Source organism: Paramormyrops kingsleyae, chromosome 4 (genome assembly GCF_048594095.1).
Source record: "Paramormyrops kingsleyae isolate MSU_618 chromosome 4, PKINGS_0.4, whole genome shotgun sequence".
In the NCBI taxonomy this organism is placed as follows: domain Eukaryota; kingdom Metazoa; phylum Chordata; class Actinopteri; order Osteoglossiformes; family Mormyridae; genus Paramormyrops; species Paramormyrops kingsleyae.
In genome coordinates, this window is record NC_132800.1 from 41,231,319 (window position 1) to 41,256,893 (window position 25,575).

The following is a 25,575-nucleotide window of genomic DNA, read 5'->3' on the forward strand; positions in this document are numbered from 1 at the left end:
ATAGTAACACTCTAATTGCTAAGCCAGCTAAAAACACCTATGCTGTATTTGACTGTATGTTGTCCAACCAAACCTATATTCACACATGCATGCAATATCTTTGCAGTTTAAGAATGTATAGCTGCCAGAAATTAGCTGCAACATCAGCTCTATCTACCCGAATACAGAAAAAAAACGAAGTCTCTATTTGTTAAATGTTAACGAGATGTAGGATGTAACTTAAGTGTTTCCCACAGGCGACTCTCTTACAGTAGGGACAACAGATTGCTCTTTAAAGCATGAGAACTATAATGGGTACAGATCACATCAATGTTCGGAATATTTAGAAGAAAAGGCGAGTACGAAGTGAGAATCCTCCCCGACCAATCAGCACTCTTTAAACAAGCAGTCTTCCAGAAGACGCATTTCCGCTGTGCTGCTTCACTCGTAATGTACACCGTACGCCGTGAGAAATTATTTTGCTTTTATTTAGGTGACCCGTACATTGCCAGATATTTCAGGTTAAAGTTAGCCTATATAAAATGCGGAGCGTCCTAAATTATAAAATATATAATGCATGGATTTTTAAAACTGATATCGTTACGATTGTGTTTTTCTTGATATTTCGATTAATAGTATTATAGTTTATGTAGTGAAGGATGCTCCCACGCTTAAATGTGATTGCTAGTCTATATTACTGTATCCGTAAAATAGGAAAATACGAATTATAATTACAGCTGAAATATGTTTTATTTCACGTAGGAGTTAAAATGAGGCAATTCAAAATACCGAAATAACCTATTCGTTAGCGAGCGGACGCAGCCTGGGTGTAATTGCCTATTAATATTTCTTGAATACTAACTTGAAGATCTTATTCTGTTTTACCTTTGGGTGAGAATGAAAGTGGACGGCATCGTGCCGTTCGTATGTTATTTTTCTTTTCATGTTAAAAACGCAGACATTAGCACTATAACGGCGCACAGCGCAGCCCAGGGTGGACGTAGGATGCCTCGGGTAGGGGAAGCTCTGAGACGCGGCAGCTCTGGAAGAGAAGAAGCGCGCGTCTCCTTTAAGATAAACCAGGGAAGCGGTGGCCACGTTTGCCTGGGACGGATTTCCAACATTCAGTCTTAAAAAAAAGAATCCTCGCACTGTAATATTCGCCTGGTGCGTACCCACTGGTGGATGGAAACTGGCGCCGAAGTTAAAAGCGACAAAACGGGCGAGGATGGCTTCGTTTTGGGCACCAGCAGTGGTGCTCGCCGCCTTGCTTTTCGTTACACTGCCGGCGTGTACGCTTGCCTGGGACGCCGACTGGGAGCTCTATGACTTAGTGGAGGAAATTCCTCAGACTTTTTATGAATTCTTATCTGTTGAACAGGTAGGCGCAGCTTTTCCTTAATCACTCCCTAAAGAGGTGTCATGTAAACGGCATATTTACGCAGTCTTAATGCTCGCTTCTCTTCCTCTAATGCACGGTGATTCATGTTGCTAAAAAAATAATTTGACAACAAATGAAGTATGGCTTGGTGCAACATTATAATCGGCCCGGGTATTTTTTATTTATATGTTATATTGGTTTCGGGTGACGTGTGATTTATTGAAGATTATGTCACTCAAATTATTGGTTTCATTTTCGCTTGCTCCGGAGGTGGTCTTGTGTGAGAAGACGTAGCTATTCAGGTTGGCAAGTCCGTAGGTTTCAGGCTTGTCGTATGAAATATGGCAAGGGCGGACAATGGGCTGTCGACTCATGTTGCGAAGCCTCGACCGTGGGTTGAGTGTTGAGGAAAGATCCCGGCTGAGGCCTAGCCAGCACCCAGTGCCCTGTGGTTGGTTCACAGCAACTACTGACGTGTCCATTTCCCTCTTTCTCGCACCCCACTTGGCTTTGTGCAACGTGTTCATGTTGTGTGTTTTCCTTTGACTGAAGTCCGTTTCTTTACGAAACTGCACAGATATGAAATATTATTTACATGTATCGTGCAAATTGAAATAGGCCACGCGTCTTGACATTTTAGAATTTAAAGTTGATATTGGTGAAATTCATTCAAAGTTCTTGTCAGGCAAATGTACGTACTTATAGCCTTATACCCTGTGATGAACTGTAAATATTCTGTCCAATAGCACTGCTTCCTATTTACTTTACAATTTGTAGTGTAATTTATTGAAATTTCTCTGTGAGAGAGTCCTTATCACGACGCTGGAATTCCTCACATTACCAAAAGAAAATTGTCTGAACTTTTCAGGGTGTGCAGAAGAATTATTAATATGCACAACTGATTACTGCTATAAAACATTAATTGTTCTAGATGTGGTTTTGGTGTAAATATGAACCTACAGAAATTGTAAAAGAATGCATGAATTTTCTGCAATTTTTTTTCTTTTTTTTTATTGACCATTTTGAATTATTTGCATTTATTTACTGATTGTTCGAAGGTCATAACTTATGTATAAACCTAGTGTTTCGCTACAGCTGTATTAATTCCTGTTAGCATGACACTCGTTTAAAATGTACACTTCATTAGGCTGAGTTAATTGCTGGCCAAACTGCACTTGTGAATTGTCATTAAGTCCTCATTATGCCATATTCTTTCATATTCACTCTGTCTGCAGTGTCTCATTTGTTCAAAGTTTACTAAGATAATGAATTCAGAGAGTCTACACCCAGCTGGAGAGGGAGAGCTTCTAATTGGACTAAAATAATGCACATCCATGCACTTTGTGTGTGTGATACTGAGGCACTGGTAACCTTCTCTTGTCATGTGAAATAGGCCAGATGTGTGACTTTCGTGTTTAATTTCCTTACCCCTTTGAGGTGTTTGGGGGATGGTTCATGATTGTTTAGAAATACTTTACGTGGGTGATTACATCTTAATGTTCAGTTATTTAACTGGCACATAGTATAATCAGATAACCAAATTGCAAATTATGTAAAGAGAAATTCTGTTTAATCAAATATGCCAGATAATCAAATTGCCATCTCTCTGGTTGGTTAATAAGAATGTTTTCTCAGAAATGGAACTTATGCACTTCTGTTTTGTTTCCAGCGTAGTTTGGAAATATTTATAGTCCTAATTGTTGTGTGCTTTTAGTCCTGGCACCAGAAAGAGGCTTTTTTTCTTAATTCTTGATTAGTTGTGCTAAGCCTGTATTCCAGAGGAGCCCACCTCTTTCTGTTGTCATGGCGACATGGTACCGTCACATAACATAAACACTGAGGATTTGCGTCGTTTCGGGTATGACGCGCCATCATGGTTATTAACCTTTGATCTGCCAAGATGGATGGCCCTCCTTATGTTTATGTAGTAGTAATTTAGAAAGAACTTGTTCTCAGAGTGCATTATTATAGTGCTTTTAAGACGAAGATCAGTTCGCCAGGCCTACCCAAATTAGCAAAATTTGGATTGCTAAGTCTTGTGTGTGCTTGAATATATGTAAGCTTCTTTGCAAGGTATTGTGAGCCCTACAATATCTAGATTGTATGCAATATATTCTATAATTATGTGGTGACTAGTATTTTTACTAATAGGTTTTTGGAGTAGTTAACGGCAGTTAACTTATTTTTATATACTGTTTTTCAGAGTATCTTTCAGATTGTTTATCCATGGATAACATAAATAATGTAGATCTCTTGTATTTAGCACTTATGTAAGCTCAGCTAGAAAGTGTGTATGTGTGTAGAAAAAAAAACCAAGATGCATGCACGTGGTGCAATATCCAAATTTTTTTTTCTGCAAAAATAATGCATAGTTTTGGAGCTAGTACCTTTTACATTGTCATTAGGTTAAATGTCTGCCTTTTTGTTTTTGAATACAAGTAAGGGTTAAGTAGTACTTTTCCTGGTGAAAGTTTTGTCTTGTTCATTAGCTTGTGTTGGGACAGCACTGGAAAATGTTGTTGTGATCTGTAAGATGCTTTAATAATTTTTTTGTTATTTCTGAAATAATTGACTTGTTCTTGCTGTGTGTCATCCCCTTTGGTCAGCCACAAAGGGTATGCTCATTTTTTCTGCTATTGTTTTGCTGTTGTGAATGATGATCGTATAACGTATGCACAGTAATTTATCAATATATGAATATTTAACTAATTTACCGGTCACCACAAATGTCTTATTGTTGCGGCATTACTCAATATCTGCAGGTAATTAAATTAGCATTTCTGTTTTTGTTCTTGGCCTTGATGTACACGGCAGGAAGTTGGCAGTTTCATAAAATTCCCAGTGAGTCATTATGTAGTCGTCTTTTCATGTTTTTATAACACTGAGGAGTTTGTGTCAAGTTGGGTATTAGAGTGCAAAATGTTAACCTCCATACCCTATTGTTCAATGCACACAATACAATTTTCTAGTTAGATAGAAAGTCGTCTGGTGCTGAATAGAATTACCTCAGTGTCAGTCACCCACAAGAACCCTTGGAAGTCATTTAGGAATATTTTGTGCCTAGGGTCTGAGAAATGGGCATGTTTTTTTTCATTTTGACTGAGTGGTGCACTAGAGGAGAACATAGGCATTCGACACTGTTGCATTCCGATTTTTGCGGAACCTGGACATGCGCCTGTCCTTTCACGATCGCCCCTTTGCATAAAGCCGGCCGTCAGTCTGCCTGCAGTCCACTAATCTCCCGCCAGCTGGGGTCCCTGTCGCTGACAGAGAGGGGAAGCCGCCTGACCTACCGTGCTGACAGTCCACTGCTGGGATGCAATCTTGCGTTCTGGTCCCAGCCGCTATCGCTGTCTCATTTTCCTTGTGGCCGCAATAATATTTTCAGGAGTTAAACCCCCCCCCCCATTCCTGATGCTGGTAATTGCTTGACCTCCCCAGTTTTACGAGACTCTTTGTTGTTCCATTCAGCGAGTACTAAAGACTTTATTAGTGAGGTTTGGAGGACTGTGCTGTTTTTACACCCCACCTCTTGCCCCCATGGGGCAACCCAGCAAGAGCCACAGGCCCACGGGCCTCACTCTCCTGGCGTCCTCCTGTGGCCTCACTCTCCTGGCGTCCTCCTGTGGCCTCACTCTCCTGGCGTCCTCCTGTGGCCTCACTCTCCTGGCGTCCTCCTGTGGCCTCACTCTCCTGGCGTCCTCCTGTGGCCTCACTCTCCTGGCGTCCTCCTGTGGCCTCACTCTCCTGGCGTCCTCCTGTGGCCTCACTCTCCTGGCGTCCTCCTGTGGCCTCACTCTCGTGCCCTCCTCCTGTGGCCTCACTCTCGTGCCCTCCTCCTGTGGCCTCACTCTCGTGCCCTCCTCCTGTGGCCTCACTCTCGTGCCCTCCTCCTGTGGCCTCACTCTCGTGCCCTCCTCCTGTGGCCAAGCTGTTTATTTGTTAACGAGCAATCCGCTCACACGAGTGTAAAATAAACAACACCTAAAAAAAAGAAACTGTGCAAGAGCTCTTATGAGAAAGACAGACTTCTAATATGGTATGTGGGGGCACATAACTGAGGACTTGTGGGGGGGAAGCTGGAGATTAGGAAGCTACTCTTAGTCAGGGTATCCGTTCAGGTAATAAGTAATGAGCAGCGAGTATGTGATGTGTGTCTTCTGTGCATGTGCAATGCTACCCAGTAGTGTCTCAGGGGAGGCAGGTCTGCACCACTGCTTTGTGTGTGTATGTGAGAGAGAGAGAGTGTGTGTGTGTGTGTGTGTGTGAGAGAGTGAGAGAGAGAGAGAGCACGCCTGTGTTGCAGCCAGCTGGCAGTATGAATTTGCCTTCTACAGGCACTCTGCCTCTTTTGGTCTCAGCTGTTGTATAGGAGGGTAACCAGTCATAAGAAGAAGCCCTGGCTCTATTCTGCGGGAGGTTGTTTTTCAGCAGCCATGTAGATCTCCTTTAGCCTATAATTGGCTAATCTTGGGAAAGAAAAAAAAAAAAGAAAGTTTGTGTGGAGATAATTTTAAAACTTTTCCAATCATAGGATAATTGTGTCCTTGGACTGATGTAATCAGGTACAATGTTTGTGCAGCATACATCTAATAAATAAAATCTAAATAAAAATTAATATATTTCTGCATGAACAGTAAATTCTTCAGTTTATTGGTTTCTGCCTGTTAAGGTACAATCAACTTAATTCGTCCACCAAGACTTCTCAGTACGTTTCATGTGCAATAAATAGATTAGCAGATAAAATTGACTAAATATGAATGCCTTGTTAAGAATTTATATTATTCTACCTATGTCTGGCACCTCGCTGTTCGACTGCTGTCCTGGGGGGTTCTCCCAGTTCAGTGATGGAAGTAAATGCATCACTTCCTGAATGACCGCTTGCGTGCTACATGCATCTCTGAGTAGTTTCATAAGAACATAAGAACTATACAAACGAGAGGAGGCCATTCGGCCCATCAAGCTCGCTTGGGGAGAACTTAACTAATAGCTCAGAGCTGTTAAAATCTTATCTAGCTCTGATTTAAAGGATCCCAAGGATTCAGCTTGCACTACGTTATCAGGAAGACTATTCCATACTCTGACTACACGCTGTGTAAAGAAGTGCTTCCTTAAATCCAGTTTGAAATGTTCTCCCGCTAATTTCCACCTATGGCCACGAGTTCTTGTATTTGAACTAATGCTGAAGTAACTATTCGGTTGAACAGCATCCAAACCTGTTAGAATCTTATAGACCTGGATCATGTCCCCCCTCAGTCTCCTTTGCTTGAGGCTGAACAGATTTAGCTCAACTAACCTTTCCACGTATGACATTCCTCTAAGACCAGGAATCATTCTTGTGGCCCTACGCTGCACCTTTTCTAAGGCCGCTATGTCCTTTTTAAGATATGGTGACCAAACCTGCACACAATATTCTAGGTGAGGTCTCACCAAGGAATTGTATAATCTCAGCATTACCTTCCTTGACTTGAACTCCACACACCTGGAGATATACCCCAACATCCTATTGGCCTTTTTTATTGCTTCCCCGCACTGGCGAGAATGAGACATGGAAGCATCAACATACACACCAAGGTCTTTCTCATAATCAGCTACCTATATTTCAGTATGTCCCATAAAATACCTGTACTTTATATTTCTGCTCCCTACATGGAGTACCTTACATTTGTCTATGTTAAATTTCTTCTGCCAGGTGTCAGCCCAGTCACTAATTAAATTAAGATCCCGCTGTAGCTGCTGAGCCGCTAGTTCAGTATCTGCTACACCACCCACCTTGGTGTCATCTGCAAATTTCACCAGTTTACTGTATATATTGGTGTCTATATCATTTATGTAAATTAGGAACAATAGTGGTCCTAAAATTGAACCCTGCGGTACCCCACTATGAATGCAGGCCCACTGTGACATTGAGCCTCATAACTACTCGCTGCTTCCCATCCGTTAACCAGTTATCAATCCAGGTCGCTACAGTTCCTAAAATACCTGTCGCTTTGAGTTTAAGTGAGAGCCTCTTGTGGGGGACAACATCAAAAGCCTTTTGGAAATCTAAGTAGATGACATCATAGGCCTTCTTATCATCAACTTCCTGAGTAGCTTCCTCAAAAAACTTGCAACAGATTTGTTAAACAGGATCTACCTCTCCTAAATCCATGCTGGCTATCCCTCAAAATGTTGAGTCCAGGTAATCCTACCATTTTCTCTTTGATTATAGCCTCCATAACTTTACCAGTTATACAAGTTAGACTGATTGGCCTATAGTTTGACAAATTACTTCTATCCCCTTTCACAAGGACCATTTTAAAAATATTTATTATCCTCCAGACTGACTACATTGCAATTATTTAAGGTATGTATGGATGTCACTGGTTATTCACCAGTAACAAGCCAAAATCTAGTATGAGATTGGCCCTGCGCATAAAACCCAAACCTCCCCCACGGAGCCACGCTCCCCCCGCTTTCCACTCTCAAATTTGTTTGTCCCTGCTGTCTAATCAGCGGAGGTGCTCAGCCTTTTAAAGGCCTCAGTGCCGTCTCATCCCTGTGCATCACTAGTAGCAGTTGCTTTCAGGCAGTTTGTCATAGACGCTGTTGAACAGTTCGGAAACATGAATTACTTGATGTTCGCTGTACTCTTGCTGCCATAACATGAGGACTTGCTTATGGAAGATGCCATAAACTAAGAACGAGAATTACTCTATGCTTGCCGTAATCAAGAATTATAAAGGAAAAAAATCCTTGTGATGCATTTTTATCCATTATGTGCTCATTATGTCAATCTAATTCTTTCTTGTTCTTTAAGAAGCACCATTTGCACACGTAATTGAATTGCGTTCTTTTTATTTTACTCTTTTACATACATAGAACTGTTTAATTAGACAATTGTGTTTGTGTTCCCCCATCATGGTAAGTGTAAGTAGTACGTGTAATTGTCATTGTCGATTTTAAATTGTGCAATAATAAACGGTCGGACGCGTTATGTTGCAACGTGGAGTGGTGACCGCCAGGTAGCCACTAGATGGCAGTGGTGTGGAGGGAGTGGCGTGGGGTGAATGCCGCGTAATGGAGTGTAGGGGAAGGGAGCCAGCTTTTAGGCCCTATTGAGCAAAGTGAATGAAGAGGAACAAAGAATGGGGGTGGACTGCACGACGGGAACGTCAGGCATTTCATATGATTCAAAAAATCTGATTTATACCCACTGACGTCCCAGGGTGTCGGTGTTCCCTCTAGGTGGAGCTTTAGCCTTGCAGTACCTTTTGAATTGACTACTGTCTATAAAATAACAATTATGACGATAATGATTTATTGTTCATGAGTAGTAGTTTTGGTATTTGCCCTTATTATTTACATAGCCTACATGATGGTGAATTTTAGTGGGCACACTTTCAGACGTTTATTTAGATTATACGATTTGATTTTGATATAAAAGAAAAAGGCCCTATATTTAATGTCTGTATTCTGTTTCCCTGATTGGTCGTACATTGTTGCTGGTTGTGGATATAGAACTGAAGGGACTGATTTTTATTATATTCGGATTTAGATTAATAATTCACATAACTTTATTTAGCGTTTTCCTAACGCCCAAATGACTGCTATTAATTGGCCAAAGATGCGCGTTTAGCAAAACGACGCAGATAAACGTCTGAAGTATTTGACGTGAATGAATAAAAATAATGGACACGCTGCAGGAAAAACACAGGTCTGCGCTACAGCGACGCGGCCCGTTTTTGTTCTGAAACATTATTGTTAATGCCTCCGCCTAAGCTCGTGCGCTCCTCCAGCATCTGTTTACGGTATGAATCAGCGCGCTTCCCAGTAACTTGCAGTAAATTATCATCGCTTTTAAACCCAGAAGCTATGATGTAATTCGTTTATCCACAAAGTGTAATAAAACCTTTTCAGAACGCGTGACGTTATTTTAGAGCCGTTTTACCATATCTACGGCCCTTCTGACTGCAAGTATTTTCGTTTAAATATACATTTAATTATCCACTTTAAACGTAAATTAACGAGTGTATGCTGTAGTCTACGCGGTTATGTTTCTATACATTTCATACTTAATGTTTGCATAAATAATACAATAATACACATTTAAAGATGCGGTTCTCCTAAGTGATATTTTGAATATGACTGTAAGCTTTGTTTGCAGGCCTGTGTAATGTTCCCTTTAGGTTTTCTCTTTTCGCCTCGCTGCCGCTCCCTTTCCCTTTCGTAGTGGGAAAAGCAACTCGCCGTATTAACGGCATTTAAACGCCCTTGAAAAAAAATCAGCGGTTTATAAAGCCCGTTTTTCTTTTTTATTGTATTGGAAACAGACTCAACGTGCTTGTGGCGTGTCTGTCGCTATTTTGCGAATAAATTGTGGTTTGACTGATGCATTGGTGCTGCTCTGAGATTGTAACCACCAAGCCGAGGATATAGCCAGAATTTGGGCAGTGAATCCAAACGCCGCTGCTTTACAAATTTGCAGTAAATATTTCCGGTAATGCAATTTGTGTTTCACAAAACATTTCTAACAAACAGACTGCTATTATTAAATTCACAATCTGGAGTGACCTACACTTCTTCCGTATTCGCATACGTTTTGCTAATGTTCACTTGTAGACCTAGGCCTATTCTCCATTTGTGATTTTAACCATATCGTATTCATTTTTATGTAACCTTTTGAAAATCAGTGAAAACAATTTGTGCTCTTATATGTGTGGCTGTTTTCACGCCGTGCATTAGGAGACGTTTTTAAAGCACACTGTATCGGATACAGGTCAAGTAACCTGTGTTTTTTTTCTCCAATATACATATGGAATTTGTCAATGATCGCGCGATTAATAGTGAAATAATGTAACTATCCTCTCTGGTAAAATAGAAATAGTCTAATATTGTCCTACACATAGTTTCCACGTGTACTGTTGATTTAGAACAAAACTTTTGCTTACTGCTATTTTGTAATTACAATGTAGGCCTATGCAGTTACTTCATCCCAGATACAGGTTACAGGAAAGTGTTTTGTTTCGGTGCCATTAATTCTGTATGTAAAGATGTTTCTATTAGGGGGCAAATATCAGTGCTGCTTTTCTAACGTTTAAATAGTACATTGAATGATGACTAAATAAGTGTTTACCCTGTGACCTTCACTAGGATATGCATTAGGAGATGGATATGTTTTGAGATAATGGCATATGACATGCCGTTTTAAAAGTTTTGAAATAATTTTAAATTATTTAATAGCCATGTGCATTCTGTTACCTGACAGTACCATATGTGAAAGAGTGAGAGCTGCGTACTTGATGTGAATGATATTACTTCAGTGCAGTGAAACTCCAGATCTAAGTTATTGTCACACACTCTCTTAATGGTGACATCGGTACCGTTGACATTGTTTTTCTCCTCATCTCCGAGTAGCTGCCTATTTCAGGGTGTGCTTTGAATAGGAATACAAAGCTTTTTGAAATTTACAAAGAAGGTTTTTTTATTATTTTTTTTTTATTATTGTACTTAACAACAATGTGATCAAATGCCACAGTGCTCTAGAAACTAGGTTTGTTTGTGGACCTTTGTTTAACTGAATTTGGCCTCTCTGTACACTGTGTGTGTGGCCTCATGTGTCCAGGTGGGGCTGCGGAATGAGGGACATCGTTTTATATGTCTGCTATTTAATAAGAGTCACCATAGGTAGGAACCGCAACAGACTTGACCGGAATATTCCTCTGTAGGTGCCGAGAGGGGGATGGCTTATTGTGTCTTACAGTTTATCCTTGAGCAGCGTCGCAGCCACTTGAGGTGAAGTACGATCAGAGCGTCATATGACGCTGATCTCGGTGATCATTCTGAGAGAAGCGGTAGTCTGTAACCACATGGCGCAGGTGCGTATGGTGGTGATTAGAGGAGAGGAAATTGGACTAGTACGTAACCTGTGCTTGAATAACAGGATGTGAACCTGAGGCAATGTTCTCCAAGCTCGTATAAAACTGAGTTGTTTTGCATTATTCTCTTCCCTCATTTGGTTTTGTGCTTGCACATGTGCGGGGATGCCTTATCGGGTCCTCACTTTCATATTTAGTGCAACACTGAAGGACGTCTTGTAGAAAATTTACTGAGAATGTTGTTAGCTTATGTCTTTTTTTTTGTGGGTGCATTCTAAAAGCTATTGAATTTGTATAGAAACTGCTAGAGAGACACATACCCTCCTCCCTCTGCTCAGTAGAAGGTCATTAATTAGGTGCAACAGGATTTTTAAAATGGTATCCTCGGAGAGCATCGTCTGTGAAAGAGAAGTACTTCTCTTTTCATAATCATAAATTGCCGCTGTTGTGTGCGGTAAAAGTTCAGGAATGTTTCGCCCCAACGTGGCCAGACTCTTCATGTTTCACAACCTGGCTTTGTGTTGAGAAACAAAACTAAAACTTCAAGGCTCTTTGGATCCCGGGGAGAGCGAAATAACAACCGTGGGGGATTTGTAAAGATGGCAGGATTTATTTTTTATATCATACAGATACAGCCCAGCCTCTCAAGGACGTTTTTGTGCTATGAGGCGCGGGCTTCATATTCTAGCCTGTCGTCGTGGTACAGATGTAAACTAAATGGGTGTATTTAAACAAAGGTTTCGGGTATGCATGGACATCTACAGAGGGGAGTATATCTTCGGTAAAATGCCTGTATTTGGACTAAATAAATTTCTGTAAAAGCAGAAATGGGACTGCAGTAGCTCTGTAGGATTTTAATTTTTAAGTTGGAGAATGTGCCGGATATTTTTTATGTGGGAAAATATGTACAGTTTTGTATACTGTTCACTTTCAGATTAAGCTAATTTTAACTTTTACTCTTATAGCAAAATATAACTGTGTATGTTTGCAGTGAATACTTCAGCAATAAAATATATTGTACTGTGAATGTGATCATTTTTATCATATATATATATATATATATATATATATATATATATATATATATATATATATATATATATATATATATATATATATATATATATATATATATATATATATATATATATATATATATATATATAGTGTGTGTTGTACACAATTTTTTTCTTCCTGTGGTGATTGCGTAAGATAACTGTACACTGGCTGCTTGGGGTGTGTTTTCCTTGTATCGTGCTTTTTAAAAAGACCAATAGCAGCTGTGATTGGAGCAGGTGTCCTCCTCACTTGTCTTTGTGCACCCAAATCTGAGCAGAGTATTATTCCTCACTGTGAATTTCCTTTATTTATGGCACGCTTAAGAACAAGACGCGGACCCTTAAAATAAAACCGTTCACCTCTAGTGTTTTTTTTTTTTTTTTTTTTTTTTTTTTTTTTTTTTTTTTTTTTTAAACGCTTCGACTGTCAGATACAGCCTGGTGGGAGTATTGAGTTTCCAATTTTTAACTTGGGGATAATGCACCATTTTAGAGAATATAGAGGCTTGAGTCCCCCGCAGCCCTCCCCCCGGGAGACTAAGACCTGCTTTTTTGTGAGTGGTAATCCCAGCCTTATGCCAAGGGGCCGGGGGGGCTGGGCGTCGGGACGCTGCTTTGCCCCAGTCCATCTGAGACCCCGTGGTGACAGACTGCCGCCGTAACTCGGGCCGGTCAGCCTGGGTTGCCGGTGGCCTCACAGAATTTTCTGCCGTATCTCTGACCTGTTAAGTGTTTGTTAATGTTAAAGTTCATGCGTATCTTTGGTTTTTAGGTTTAGTCGTGTCATTGGTGATGTTGGCTCTTGTCTCTATTGTTTTCCCCTGTCTATTTATGTATATCTGTAGGTGAATCTAGGCATCAGAGATGGACGTGTCCTTTCTGTCTGTCCATCTTGCTTTTTCTCTTGGTATATCCTAACCTTCCCCCCTTGTCTCAAGTCCTTACTGTACACATTGCACTTCATTGTTGTGTATCTGCATTTGTTCATGTTTTTTTGCTGTATGTCTGTTCTGTGTAAGTACATAGAGAGCAAGGAAAAAACTGGAGACAAATTCCTTGGCCAGTAAAAATTATTCTTAATGATTCTTATTTCAAAGTTGATGGTGATATTTTGTATTTTCAGTCCGTCCTGCCTCACCTGGTTTCTGCCCGAGGTGCTCTGTGGCAGCTTGGGACTGACCGGCCGGCCGTGCTTTGTCCCTCCCACCCCGCCCCTCTGTGCTTTTGTAGGACGCCTCGTTCGCAGACATCAGAAAGGCCTATCGCAAGCTGTCCCTGACCCTGCACCCCGACAAGAACAAAGACAAGAACGCCGAAACTCAGTTCAGACAAGTAAGCCGCCGCCCCACATGTGCCTTCGCTGCGTTGCTGCACCACTACGAAAACGGATAAAAATCGTGTATTATTCTAGAACACTTCAAATAATTACAAAAGAATGGGTAATTTTAATGTTTCATGCAATTTTGCGGCCTGTATCCTGTTGTATCAAGTTTTAATTAAATATGAATGTAATTACCTGCCGGGTCATTTTAACTCCCAAAGGTGATAATGAGAACTGTGAAAAATATCAAAACAAGTAAGAAGATGTATAATCACGAGGTTCTGGCTACCCGAGCCAATTATGCAGCCTTAATTAAAGGAGGAAATCCAAGACGTCAGGCAGCAGTAGGACCTGGAGAGAAAGGAGCCTCATAATAAAATGGCATTATGGGTTTTAAACACAGAGACGGAAATTTATGCCATTTCCAGGGCTGAGAGCGGTTTGATTTCTGCTTTGTTCCAGTCAAGAAAAAAAACCTTAAAGGATAACCAGAAAAAGTAAATTTGAAATCTATCATTTTAAATAATAATGTTAAGTAGACCTTTTTAAGGTATGTTGATCATTTGGGGTTTTGATAATCATGTTCATATGTCAGATTTGGGGTGATAGGGAATTAAGGTGTGTGTGTGTGTCTGTGTGTGTGTTTTTTTTTTTTTTTAAACTTTCCTGAAATTGTAAATGTAATAATGGTAAATCATTGTCCCCATTGTCTTAGTAAATTTGTCATCTTATTATTATATTAATGAATCATTACAGAAAAGTTTTTGTAATATACAATTAATTTCTGGGAGGAGGCCCCGGGGAAGACCCAGGACACGCTGGAGGGACTATGTCTCTCGGCTGGCCTGGGAACGCCTCGGGATTCCCCCAGAGGAGCTGGATGAAGTGGCCAGGGAGAGGGAAGTCTGGGTTTCCCTGCTGAGACAGCTGCCCCCGCGACCCGACCTCGGATTAAGCGGGAGATGATGGATGGATGGATGGATGGATGGACAATTAATTTCTGTCAGACTGATTTGCGGAGTGTGACAGTTCCATTGGGTTTCTGAGGTCAGTGGCACTGGTGCGGCCTTATATGAGAGCGGCATACATGGAATCGGGCAGGGGAGTCATGATGAAGCTAACGGTTATATGAGCAAGAAATTCTCCTGGAGCATATGTTGAAATTGGGCGCTCTAAATCGCTCGCCGAGTACAGTCTGACTGAATGAGGCTGGATTCATCTGCATTCTGTCTTCTTTCAGCTGGTGGCGATCTACGAGGTACTGAAAGATGAGGAGCGACGACAGAGGTTCGTTTCATTTGTTCGCTAATCATCTCCATGCCTGATCGGTCTGGCCCGGCTTGGTGTAACCGTGGTTGGCAGCTCTTCAGACCCATCCCGTTCTGGGCTGGCGGAGCCAAAATGTTGGGAAAGCTTAGAGAGGTAGGGAAGTAAAAGGCAAGGGAATGGCCGACTTTGTGCCCGCCGCTTCCCTGAGGTGATTGTGTCATACAGATGGCTCTGTGGAGCCTTGTTCTTATTCTAGTCGGCTAGAGAAGAGACCCTCGAGTGCTTGACCTGTTAGTTTGGGCGTGTGTGTGTTCTCCTGAAGTGGAGGGCGGTAAGACAGAATTAGTCAGCATGCACCCTATTCCACTCTCACTCTCCCCAACCTCAGCGCCTGTTATAATTTATCCTCCCTGCTGGGATCTTTGAGCCCCGTCCTCCCCCTACCCCAACCTTAGGTGTCTGCCTCCACGAGGTGTTGACAGTGCGAATGACTTCATATTGCACGTGTCCCGGCTGGGGGAGGGCATCATACTGTCCAGCCCACACAGCCCAAGGGGGTGGGATCAATCCCTAAAGGGGTGCATGCCGCTTACCCAGAATCCCTTGCTGTCATATTGGCAAATAACAGGACAGTCCACTTTTTTGCAGCAAAGCAACCCAGTTCATGAAAGTTTCCCTTGAGTTCCCGACGTGATCAAAATCAAAACAGCAAGTCGCTTTTGGCTAGCATTGGCTAAGCAAACAGCAGAATGGTTAATGAAACGCTTAGTCTGCCCCATAATGGTGCCTTTGGAGTAAACCTGGTGCTTGGTAGGTCCCATCATACTTAAGTTTATCCAGGGCCTGAGTTTCTATACAAAAACAGCATTAATGACAATCTATTCATCTGCTCATGTGGACCCATCGATCCTTTCTCCACCGTCTGCGTGCTAATTCCAGCCCTCTATCTCCCTGTGGCTTTTTTTTTTGCCTGCCACTCCATCTGCCCCCCACGTCTCTGTCCAGGGCCAGCGGGGTGATGAAACAGCTCCGTTTCCCGGCGACTGGCAGCACGCAAGGGGCGGAGCCTGCCTGGCCCAGGCCGGGGCTTCTGTGTGATCCACAATGATTTTCATTGATAGTAAAATCAATGTGGCATCGATCCAGGGGCCTGGCTCCTCGCAGGGGGGGGGGGGGGGGGGACGTTCAGGTGGGCCGCCACACTGCAAGTCCCTAAATACCCCGCGCTCCTCTGGGGCCTTAATGCACAGGCGGCGGAGGCCGGGAAGGCATCCAGGTCTAAATAGGATTTCTGAAGGGGTTGGGGGGGCTAGGGGGGGATCGTTATTTGACCCGAGCCTCGTGTTCTAATAGCAGTCTAAGACAAACTTAGCTTTTTTTCTTAATTGCCACATGTCTGGGGGTGGGCCGTACTCCTGGCTGTGGCGTGACCCGGTTGATCAGGCCTCCGTTATCGAGCAAACGGGTCCCCTTGATGCTCTGTTATATATTGCTTAAAAATTAATTTAAACTGATATATAAATAAAAATATGATGCTTCATAAGAATTACAATTTGAATTGCATTTGGCTTCCAGAACTGCTTCAGAACAAAGTGCTGTGTTCCATATTTTGAGAGAAAATACCCTGCTCTCAAAATAGATCTTACTAGTTTAAGTCTGTGCGTTTATCCAGTTTTCTTCGCTGAGTCAAGCCTTGCAGCTTGGGTAAAGTGCTTCAAATTCAGTGCACGGCTCAGAAACAAATGTGTAAAAATCAGCTGGAGAGATGGAGCAATATCTCCAGGTCTGGGAAATGGCAGGGTCCCAGTGTGCCCCCCCAGCTTTTGTTAAGTGCCTCTTCATGGGACTGACATTATGGTCGCTCATATTGTCCATCAGATACAACGACATCCTGGTTAATGGACTGCCCAACTGGGGGCAGCCGGTATTCTACTACCGGCGGGTGAGGAAGATGAGCAATGGGGAGCTGGGCCTGCTTCTCTTCCTTATCTTGACGGTTGGCCACTATGCAGTCATCTGGTCCATCTACCTGGAGAAGCAGCTGGTGAGTGAAGGTGTGGAGAAGACATCTTCTCAGCATCTTTACGTTTCTAAAAGGCTGGTGTGTTGCTGTTTTTGTTTGCATGTGTTTTGCTACGTTTCATTGTGTTTTTGTTAATGATTTTGGAATAATCATAGATTCACAGAACTTGGGGCGTATGCTTGCTGCTGGCGTTTGTCGCTTTACTGGCTCACATCACTCCGCCCCACTAGTCAGTGCGATGCCCTGTCCAGGCTGAGCTTGGCAGGGTCATGGATAAAAGCGACGTGATCCATGAGTGTGCTGAGCCGCTTAGAGCTGCTGCCTCCCATACTGAAGAAGCAGGCCCTCACTCTTTAGAGACGCTGTGATTCTCATGTAATGGGCCACGTAGTGGCGGTGCGCCCGGTCGTTGTGTCCAGGCTGTGGTCCACACGTCTTTTGTCTGTCTCTGAAAGGATGAGCTCCTGAGCAGGAAGCGAAGGGAGAAGAGGAAGAAGGCTAGCAGTAGGAGTGGGGAGGAGCTGAAGCCCCTGGGCCAGGAGAGCAGCGAGAGGTGAGCCAGCGGCCGCTGCTCCTCCAGGGGGCTGCTCCGAGCGCAGCCGTTACACACCAGCTAAACCCTCTGTCCTCTTTCAGGTCATCTGAGAAGCCTCACTGGCAGGACATCTTGCCTCTCAAGATGAGCATCTGGCTGTATCTATCTATAAAGTCCCTGCCCCACCTGATCCAGGTACCGTTCTGGTCCAGTCGCCGGTCCCGTCGCTGTAGGTGGAGCCGGCCGCTGCTGACAATGCACTCCTCCTGCCCAGGATGTGAAGCAGTATTACGAGGATTACCAGGAGATGAAGATGAAAGCAAGGCAGGAGGCCCTCGAGCTGGCGGAGCAGGAGGCGCTGCACAGTGAGTCACCCACCCACGGGGGGCGCCCTCTTCGTCCTCCACTTCACTTAGTTATGACTGTCTGGATCTACCAGCACACAGGAAGTCATGGTCCAATCGCGTTCACGTGCTGGGAATCGCGGGAGCGTGAGAGTGCGTGGCCTGTCCTTCCCGCGGACTGCCCCCCCCACCACCCCGGTTTGTCGGATGGATTCCTCCTAATGGCCCACCACGGTGTCTGGGCTCCCGCCATGCGCTGGGAAGTTCTTTTTTTATTTTATCACTTTAAGTCAGCACAGCCTGAATCTCAAATCGGTAATAATAACAGAGGTTGGTGCAGGGAGGCGGTTAATCTGTCCTCTGATTCTGTGCCAGCCTCGCTGTTCTGCACCCTCTCTCTGCCACCCAGTGGGTTTGGGGCATTACGGGACTCTGGGTTATTGGCAGATATAGCTTAGACAGTGTAATTAGGAGGATTCTTCTCCGGATTTTGGCGGTTCTTCCACAGGGCATTTGAAATCCTATCTTTCTGAGTGAATCGAGTGTCACGCCACTCGAAGGCAGGCATAGTAATGCGCGACTGCTCCCGCTGGAGGCCGCCCGCAGGCTCGACCTTGGCGTTGACCGCGCGTCTTTCCATCCCGCAGAGGAGAAGAGGACCAAGGTGAAGAAGCCCAAGGCCGCCTTCCCGGTGTATGAGCCCCCCTCGGCAGAGGCGGCTTTCGTGCCGGCGTATGATCAGGGCGCATCGATCGAGGAGATCGAGGATCAGATGGACGACTGGCTGGAGGACAGGAGGAGCCAGAAGAAGAAGGTAAACAAGTGTTTCCCTTTCATCTTCCCTCAGACGTCGTGTGCTACCCGGGATCTGGGCTGAAGAACTCGCCAGGCTTTCAGATGAATCTTTTTATGTTTTTATGTTGCTGCCGACGGCCAGTGCCGAGTAAAGTCTGTAAGAGCTTGTGGTCGATTGCATTAACTGTCCAGAGACCTTTCTGAGTGCGGCGCGGTGCTGCAGCCCGCCTGGTCTCTCAGCGCCTGTCCCCAGGAGGGAGCACTTAATGTGGGGCCCTGGACATGTGAGCACACACCGGCTCTCCGGTCGGCCATTAGGCTCCCCGCGGTGCCGTGTGGAGGGGCGTGGCCCACGTGGGAGGGGCTTAGTGCCGGCAGGCGTAGCCATTAGCTGCCGGCTGGGTGCTGTTTCAGCCGCGGGGACATTAATGGGGTAATCACTGAGCAGGGAAGTGCGCTCGGGGGACCACTGGCTTTTTGTAGTCTGGAAGAAGATCCCAGCTGAAAGGGTAGAGGGGCGGAGAGAGGGTCGACATGGCAGTGCGTCGCAGCGTCCATGCCGGCCCCCTATGCCTGTGCTGCCCCTCTTCCATTTTGAGATATTCCCCTGCAGGTCTGTGCCATCCCTTCTGGGGGGCTCTGCTCCCATGCTGGCATCTAGATGAATAAAATGGCTCCTTAACCAAATCTGGCCCCTCCTGTTTAAAATGCATTAATGATTACCCTCCTCTGCCCTCCAGGACAGAACCTGATCACCCAAGCCCCCCCCCCCCCCGCCCCTTAGCCTCTGGCATTTCTGCCTGCCTTGCGTCTTTGTTCATTGTTTAATTGCTTGATTGAAGGGTAAGTGGAGGGACTGAAGGGTTCTGACCCCCCGTCCGAATCCCGATATGGAGCCGGAGGTCGTGGCGTCGCCATGGTACCCACGCGTCTCGTGGTCCCCTATTCATTCGGGGCCCGATGGCTCCTCCAGGGTGGGTTGTGTCCCAGGTGTGTGTCAGCTAGGTATTCATACGGCGTGTTTATCAGATGGGTGCTGGGTATTTTTATGCATGTTTTTGTCAGCTGCGTGTGTGTGTGGGGTGGGGGTGGGGGGTGCGCCGTCGTTACCCCGAAGAAACGGGCACCTCCAGCATTATGTGCAATTAGGAGGTGTGACCTCCCTCCCCCTCTTCTCTTGAGATGTCTCACACCCTGAGAGTAAGAGGATTAATTGATAGTGAATGGAGGCTTTGCCAGATAAGAGCCAAGGACAGTCTTAATATTCATTCTGCAAGAAAAGTGCCCTTAAGATTACATCAGATAAGAGGAACAAGGAAAAACAAGGGCTGACAGGAAGTCAGAGTGATGTGAAATCAGAGCACGGGAGCATTCACGGCGCAAGGCACAAATACAGCTGGTGGCAATACTCATCTCGCTTTATTTGGAGCTTGAGATCTACTATATCAATGTAAAAAAGACAAAAGAAAATGCAAGTTACTTATCAAGCATACATTTCACAATTATACAAAATGTGCACCAAATGAATGGTCAAAAAAATGTGCATTGAACAGATCAGTTAAAACAAAGATAGATAAAGCATTGAAATCATATGGCTTATTAAAACACACGAGAGTCAAGTAAGTGGCTCGGACTAAATGAAGCGTGAAATATCATGAGAAGGGAGACATGAGTCAGTGTAAGACACCCCCCCCACACACACACCCAGCTGGGGAGGTTATAACACTTAACCTGCTGTGTAATTAGACAGCACGGCAGAGTCGGGCATGTTAATGGCCAAAATAATAATAGTAATAGGCCGTTACTTATGAATGGTTTTATATGTGCTAACTAAACGGTTAATTTGCAGCAGTGTGGCGTGGCCCTGGACTGCCGGCTATTGGATGACATGCTCATATTTTTATGAACTGCATTATAGGTTTATCTATAAAATTTTACACAAAGGTGATGTTGCTCAGTCTGTGATGCCTGCAGCTCCTTTTATGGGCATGTTACAGGTTAATGTGCGAACAAGTGTGTGTGTGTGTGTGTGTGTGTGTGTGTGACACTGTGTGTGTGTGTGTGTGTGTGTGTGTGTGTGTGTGTGTGTGTGACACTGTGTGTGTGTGACACTGTGTTTCGCCCCTGTCGACAAAGTGAGCGTGTCTCGCCCGCTGACAGCAGGTCGATGGGCTCATGCCGCCCAGCCCCGGCTGTCACATGGTGACATGCACAGGCCCCTCCCTTTGCTGCGGTTACTGATCAGTGCATGGAGCGTGCTGCGGTGGCTGCATCAGGTTGGCCAGGGAGGACTGTGTGCGCCAGCGGCACCAGGCCGCCCTGTGTTCAAAGGGTCTACGAGCTCACAATCCAGGCACCCAGAGGATGCCCCCCACTCAGATCAGCGAGTCTGTCTCCGGGCCGGATGGCCCGTTTCCCCTTTCTGGGCCTGCACAGCTCCTGGCTTTTCCAGTCCATTGGCGTCGAGCTCTGCCGCTTCTATGGGTCGGGGCCCCCTGGACGGGGCTCTGACCCACAGAGGCTGTCATTCAGAACATGACGTTTTCTATAATGAGTTACGCAACCCCGTCCTTGGTCACCTCTCCCTGTGCTCATTGTCTGTCCCCTGAAAAGCGGGCTTCTGCGCTCATTATGTGCGCTGTCTGTCAGCCAGGCCCTGACAATGTGGCCGGTCGGTGCTCCCATCTCTACCCCGAGAGGAGCGTCTGTAGGGAGTGTCAGCGGCTGGGGGGGGGTTGGGGAACAGGCCGCCCAGGGAATGTATGGGTAAGGAGTGGGGGGTGCACCTGTAGACCGTGGTTTTAAGGAGATCCCCCCCCCCCCCGGCTGCAATCCCCACTTCTCCAGCACCTGCTCATCTACACTTCCCCATCTCGCCTGTGTGCACGCCTGAAATCTGAACCTCCAACCCCCATAAGCCTCTTTCCTCGTTTGTCCACCTTTCTGCTGCTCCCTCTCTCCACTTTTCTCCCCTGCACCTTACTGTCCCCTAATGGCCCGTGAAGGTGTGGCGGGGGTGGGGGGTGGGGTGGGTTGTAGCTCAGGCGGGGTGAAAGGCCTTTTCGCCCAATGCGAAAACGCATGGAAGTGGCTTGAAGGAAACTGCCGGCATTGTTCTGGCGATGCCCACCGCTGTGAGAGGCGCGGGGAGAGCAGACCTATTGATTTTGTTTGTAATTCATCTTTCTGATGACTGTGATGTGGAAGAACGACGGGGAGACGCGTGTGCGCCCCGGTGCTCCGGGTTGTGAGGTGCCGCCGGGAGCCTGCCTGGCAAGTTGTATGATTTTTTTTATTTTTTTTTTTAAGCCCCCTTTCTTTGCCTCTGAAGCTCTGCGCCTGTTTTGTACTTTTCCCTCCCCTGGCCCTTAAATGAGCTCCACTGTTGATTCAGTCAGGCATGGGAGTATGAGTGCGGTCTCAAGGGGGCACTGATTATGTTGACAAAGACACACCTGGCATCTTTTGCAGGGCATCATGGGAAAAAGGTTGTCTTGCTCTTCCTTTGTCTCTGAGCTAAAGTTCACCTTGCTGCTGAATTCCTCCCGCAGTCTCTCTCTGCCCGACAATTTGCTGCGGTGTGCCTATAAAACATGTCTGCTCTCACTCATAAAAAGTGATATTTTAATTGCCCCTTCTGCCCCCTCATGGCTGCAGTGGTATCATATCACTTTCCCAGCATGAGTTGGGGTTGGTTCTGCAGAAACTTGCATGCAGCGGTTAGACGTGATGGCTTCTTGTTCCTATCGCTAAGAAATGTGTCATCCGCACAATGGACCTGTGGTCTCTCACCCAGTTGCCGCTCTTCTCTTTATCCCAGGGGTCACCCATCCTCTCCCACACACTCCGCTTTCCATCTATGTCTGCCGCTCCCCTTATCCAGTTCTTAGGGCTTGTGGAATGAGGTTTATATAATTTCTTAAGCATCTCTCCTGTATTATGCTGTGCCCACACACAGGCACATGCTATGAAAATGATTTCACATGCATTAGTGTGTTTGGGGCTGTCGTTTCCAGGGACCCCGTAGCTCACGTCCGGGAGACCAGTGGGGGGCTCTGCAGGGAGCCCCCTGACCGCACGGTTCCTGCTGCAGGCAAAGGACAGCTGTGTCTTGTTTGAAGCACGGGGTGAATAATTCATGGTGGTTCCTGGCCGGCCGGGCGCCCCCTAAATCTACCCGCAGACCTGTTGACGATGTGCGTATTTACCGATTATGAAATTGCAGGACTGTGTTTCCCCCCTCCCCGCAACAACTGAAGCGATGGCCCAGCCCTGACATTTTCATAATAAACAGCGAGAATGGATGGCCATATACCACTTACATACGTTGTCATTACAAAATTAATGGCTTTTGTTCCATGAAGAATAATGGATAATTTGTGTCTTTTTTGACATGAAAGGAATGAGTTAATATAGAATATTTATAGTGGCTTTTTATTAATTATTACGTGGGCTCCTCTAATAATGAACCAACAATTGCCTCTATTTTTACCTGTTTCCTTATGATTAATGTTCACCAGTTCTGTGACATCCTATCACACACACACACGTCAGCAGAGGGTCTAATAAGTCTTTGATATACAACGTAATCTCTGACTTTAATTAAACATTCATGTGGCGGCCGCTCTTACTGCGAGAAACATGCGGGACCTCTGAAAAGGCCGGGAAATACCGTGTGAACGTGCTTATTTACGAGCGGTAAATACTAAAAAGCGCGGGTGACGGAGGTAAAAAGATCCTCCGACCGGATTACATAATGTGATTAGAGAACGAACAGGGAGCACAAAGCTTCTTACATCCGGATGTTGCCTTGTTTTGAAAACCATTAGCTAATTTATAACATCTTTCGCTGCGAGTATAATTAAATAATCTGGTTGTATACAAACGTTTAAAATTATTTAGACACAATGTGTTTTAAATATATTCCCAGTAAAACACCTCATAAAGATTAATTTTGCAAAGGTGTATATGTGTGTGATATATATATATATATATAATTTATTTTTTTTCCTCTTCATTCACACACTTTTATATTAACCTATAAGCTCAGTCCTGTGCTGTCATACTCAAGTGATTTTATATAATCGCTCCAACTCAGTCAAAAATCCAACAAAAACATTTTATATGCTGTCACGGAAAACAGCGCACTCAAACTCGAAATCATTTGTATCGTTTCTAAAAAACACAAATGTTTAGTTGAAGTCGTAACGTTTATTTTCCTGGCTCCCGGTTGAGTGCTTTTCCATGGCTGCGGAGGGGAATAGCAGCCCTCGGACACTTTAAAGCGTACCCGATAATTACACTTACAGAGAGCTACGGCGCTTTTTCTCGGAGCACGCTTGGTTTCTCGATGCACCTTTCGCCCAGCCCGGCGTATTTTGATAATAACCAGTTTTTCGGAGGTGATGACTCCCGTAAACACGGTGATTTCGCTCCGACTGAATGCGGGATATCGCGTCCTGTAAACAGGGCTTCCTCGAAATGGCGCTCGGTTCCTGTTGTCCTGCTCTCCTTTCGGATGAAGTCGCTTATTTAACCAGTGCTTAACGTGTGAGTGGGTTTGCTCTCTCGTTTGATGCTAATAAATCCAAGAATTGCTCTCTTCCAACTTAATATATGTTTTTGTCCTTTTCAAAATTAGCCATCGATATGTATTACGGTACACAAGCAGCTGGTGTAGACTATATGGTTTTTAGTGTAATATCTACAGAAGTTTGATTTCTAATTTTCAAATTGCCAGCACTGTATTTACTAGTTAATACCCGTAAAGTAACTATCAAACGTGGAGTTTAACCCATCAATATCTAGTAGTAACAACAACAATAGTAATAAATAATAACGTTATTGATATTATTTTTTATTAATATTTTTTATTGTACACCAATGATATACCTTTGTTTCTCCTGGGTGAATTTTAAAATGAAATACTTAGCTTAAAATCATTCCTTTTGTTGTAATTGTATTTGTAGTTGATAATTGTGCTGGCCTGTGTGTGTGTGTGTGTGTGTGTGTATGTGCACATCTGTATATATGTATAAAGTATGTAATATATAATGCCTGTATACACATTATAATTACTATGGTTACTAATGTATTACTATAATCATACACTTTGAATCTAATTAAGTTCACTTCATTTTTCTATCCTGTAGGTAGAGGTGTCTGTTAGTTATCAGTTACTGTCCATCTGGATAATCAGGAACCCATTTGTGAGAATAACAGGAACGTTCAGATCTGCCTGCTGTGACAGTATTTCAGCATGGCCTTCACACATTAGCTAAAAAAACAGGGCAAGTTACAGTAAAAGCGTGGCAGTGAACCTGGCCTTCGCCAGGCTGGGGCTGCCCAGCTCGGGTGTCGGGTGCTGGCCAAGCGCATCGCAGGTCTTTACAGACGCAGCTGCACATGTGACCTCGGATGCAGCCGTGAAGGCGAGCAGAGCTGCGGCAGGGCTCTACCGGGAAATGGCAGGTAGTGACGCGCTCTGCAGTCGCCTCTCCATTGTGGGGCGAGGGGTGCCTGGGGTGGGGGCAGGGGCCGTCCTGAGAGGGAGCGGGAAGAAAAGGGAGCATGCAAAAGAAGAGGGCTATTGATCAGCGCAGGAAGGAGGAGAGCAGCACCGAGAAGGGCCCCTGAGCTGTGAGCCATCAGCACGGCGGGCGGATGTCAGTGTGCTTAATGCACAGATAGAGAATGACAGGGCGGATTAGTGTCACACGGGGGCTTTGTCCCCACTCTGGAGACTGGCCGCACCCCTCCCCCTTTCCCTCCTGCGGAGGGCGCTCACCTCACAGGGCTTCCTGTGTCCGCGAGGCTCCGGGCTGATCTAAACTGGGACGGACGGGCCTACAGAATTACCCAACACAGTGATCTTTTCAAATGACTTGCACGCTGCTTTCGGCTGACAGGAATACCAACCCCCCCCCCACCGCCAAAGGAGAAAAAAAAAAAAACAAGAACAAAACCACCCCTTCTCGATACTCCACTAACCCCCGCCCCTTGTTCTCTGCAGT

General features: G+C 44.9%; 1 protein-coding gene across 1 annotated transcript in view; it reads left to right on the forward strand.

Annotated features, from left to right (window-relative positions):
- Positions 1-396: 396 nt before the first annotated feature.
- dnajc1 (DnaJ (Hsp40) homolog, subfamily C, member 1) overlaps positions 397-25,575 on the forward strand; it is a 31,400-nt gene continuing 6,221 nt past the window's right edge. The window contains exons 1-8 of the mRNA XM_023841221.2: positions 397-1,360; positions 13,506-13,607; positions 14,837-14,883; positions 16,744-16,909; positions 17,344-17,441; positions 17,525-17,618; positions 17,698-17,788; positions 18,415-18,581. Of these exons, the coding sequence (XP_023696989.1) occupies positions 1,208-1,360; positions 13,506-13,607; positions 14,837-14,883; positions 16,744-16,909; positions 17,344-17,441; positions 17,525-17,618; positions 17,698-17,788; positions 18,415-18,581 (918 nt within the window). The 5' untranslated portion in view covers positions 397-1,207. The remainder of the gene's footprint in view (positions 1,361-13,505; positions 13,608-14,836; positions 14,884-16,743; positions 16,910-17,343; positions 17,442-17,524; positions 17,619-17,697; positions 17,789-18,414; positions 18,582-25,575) is intronic.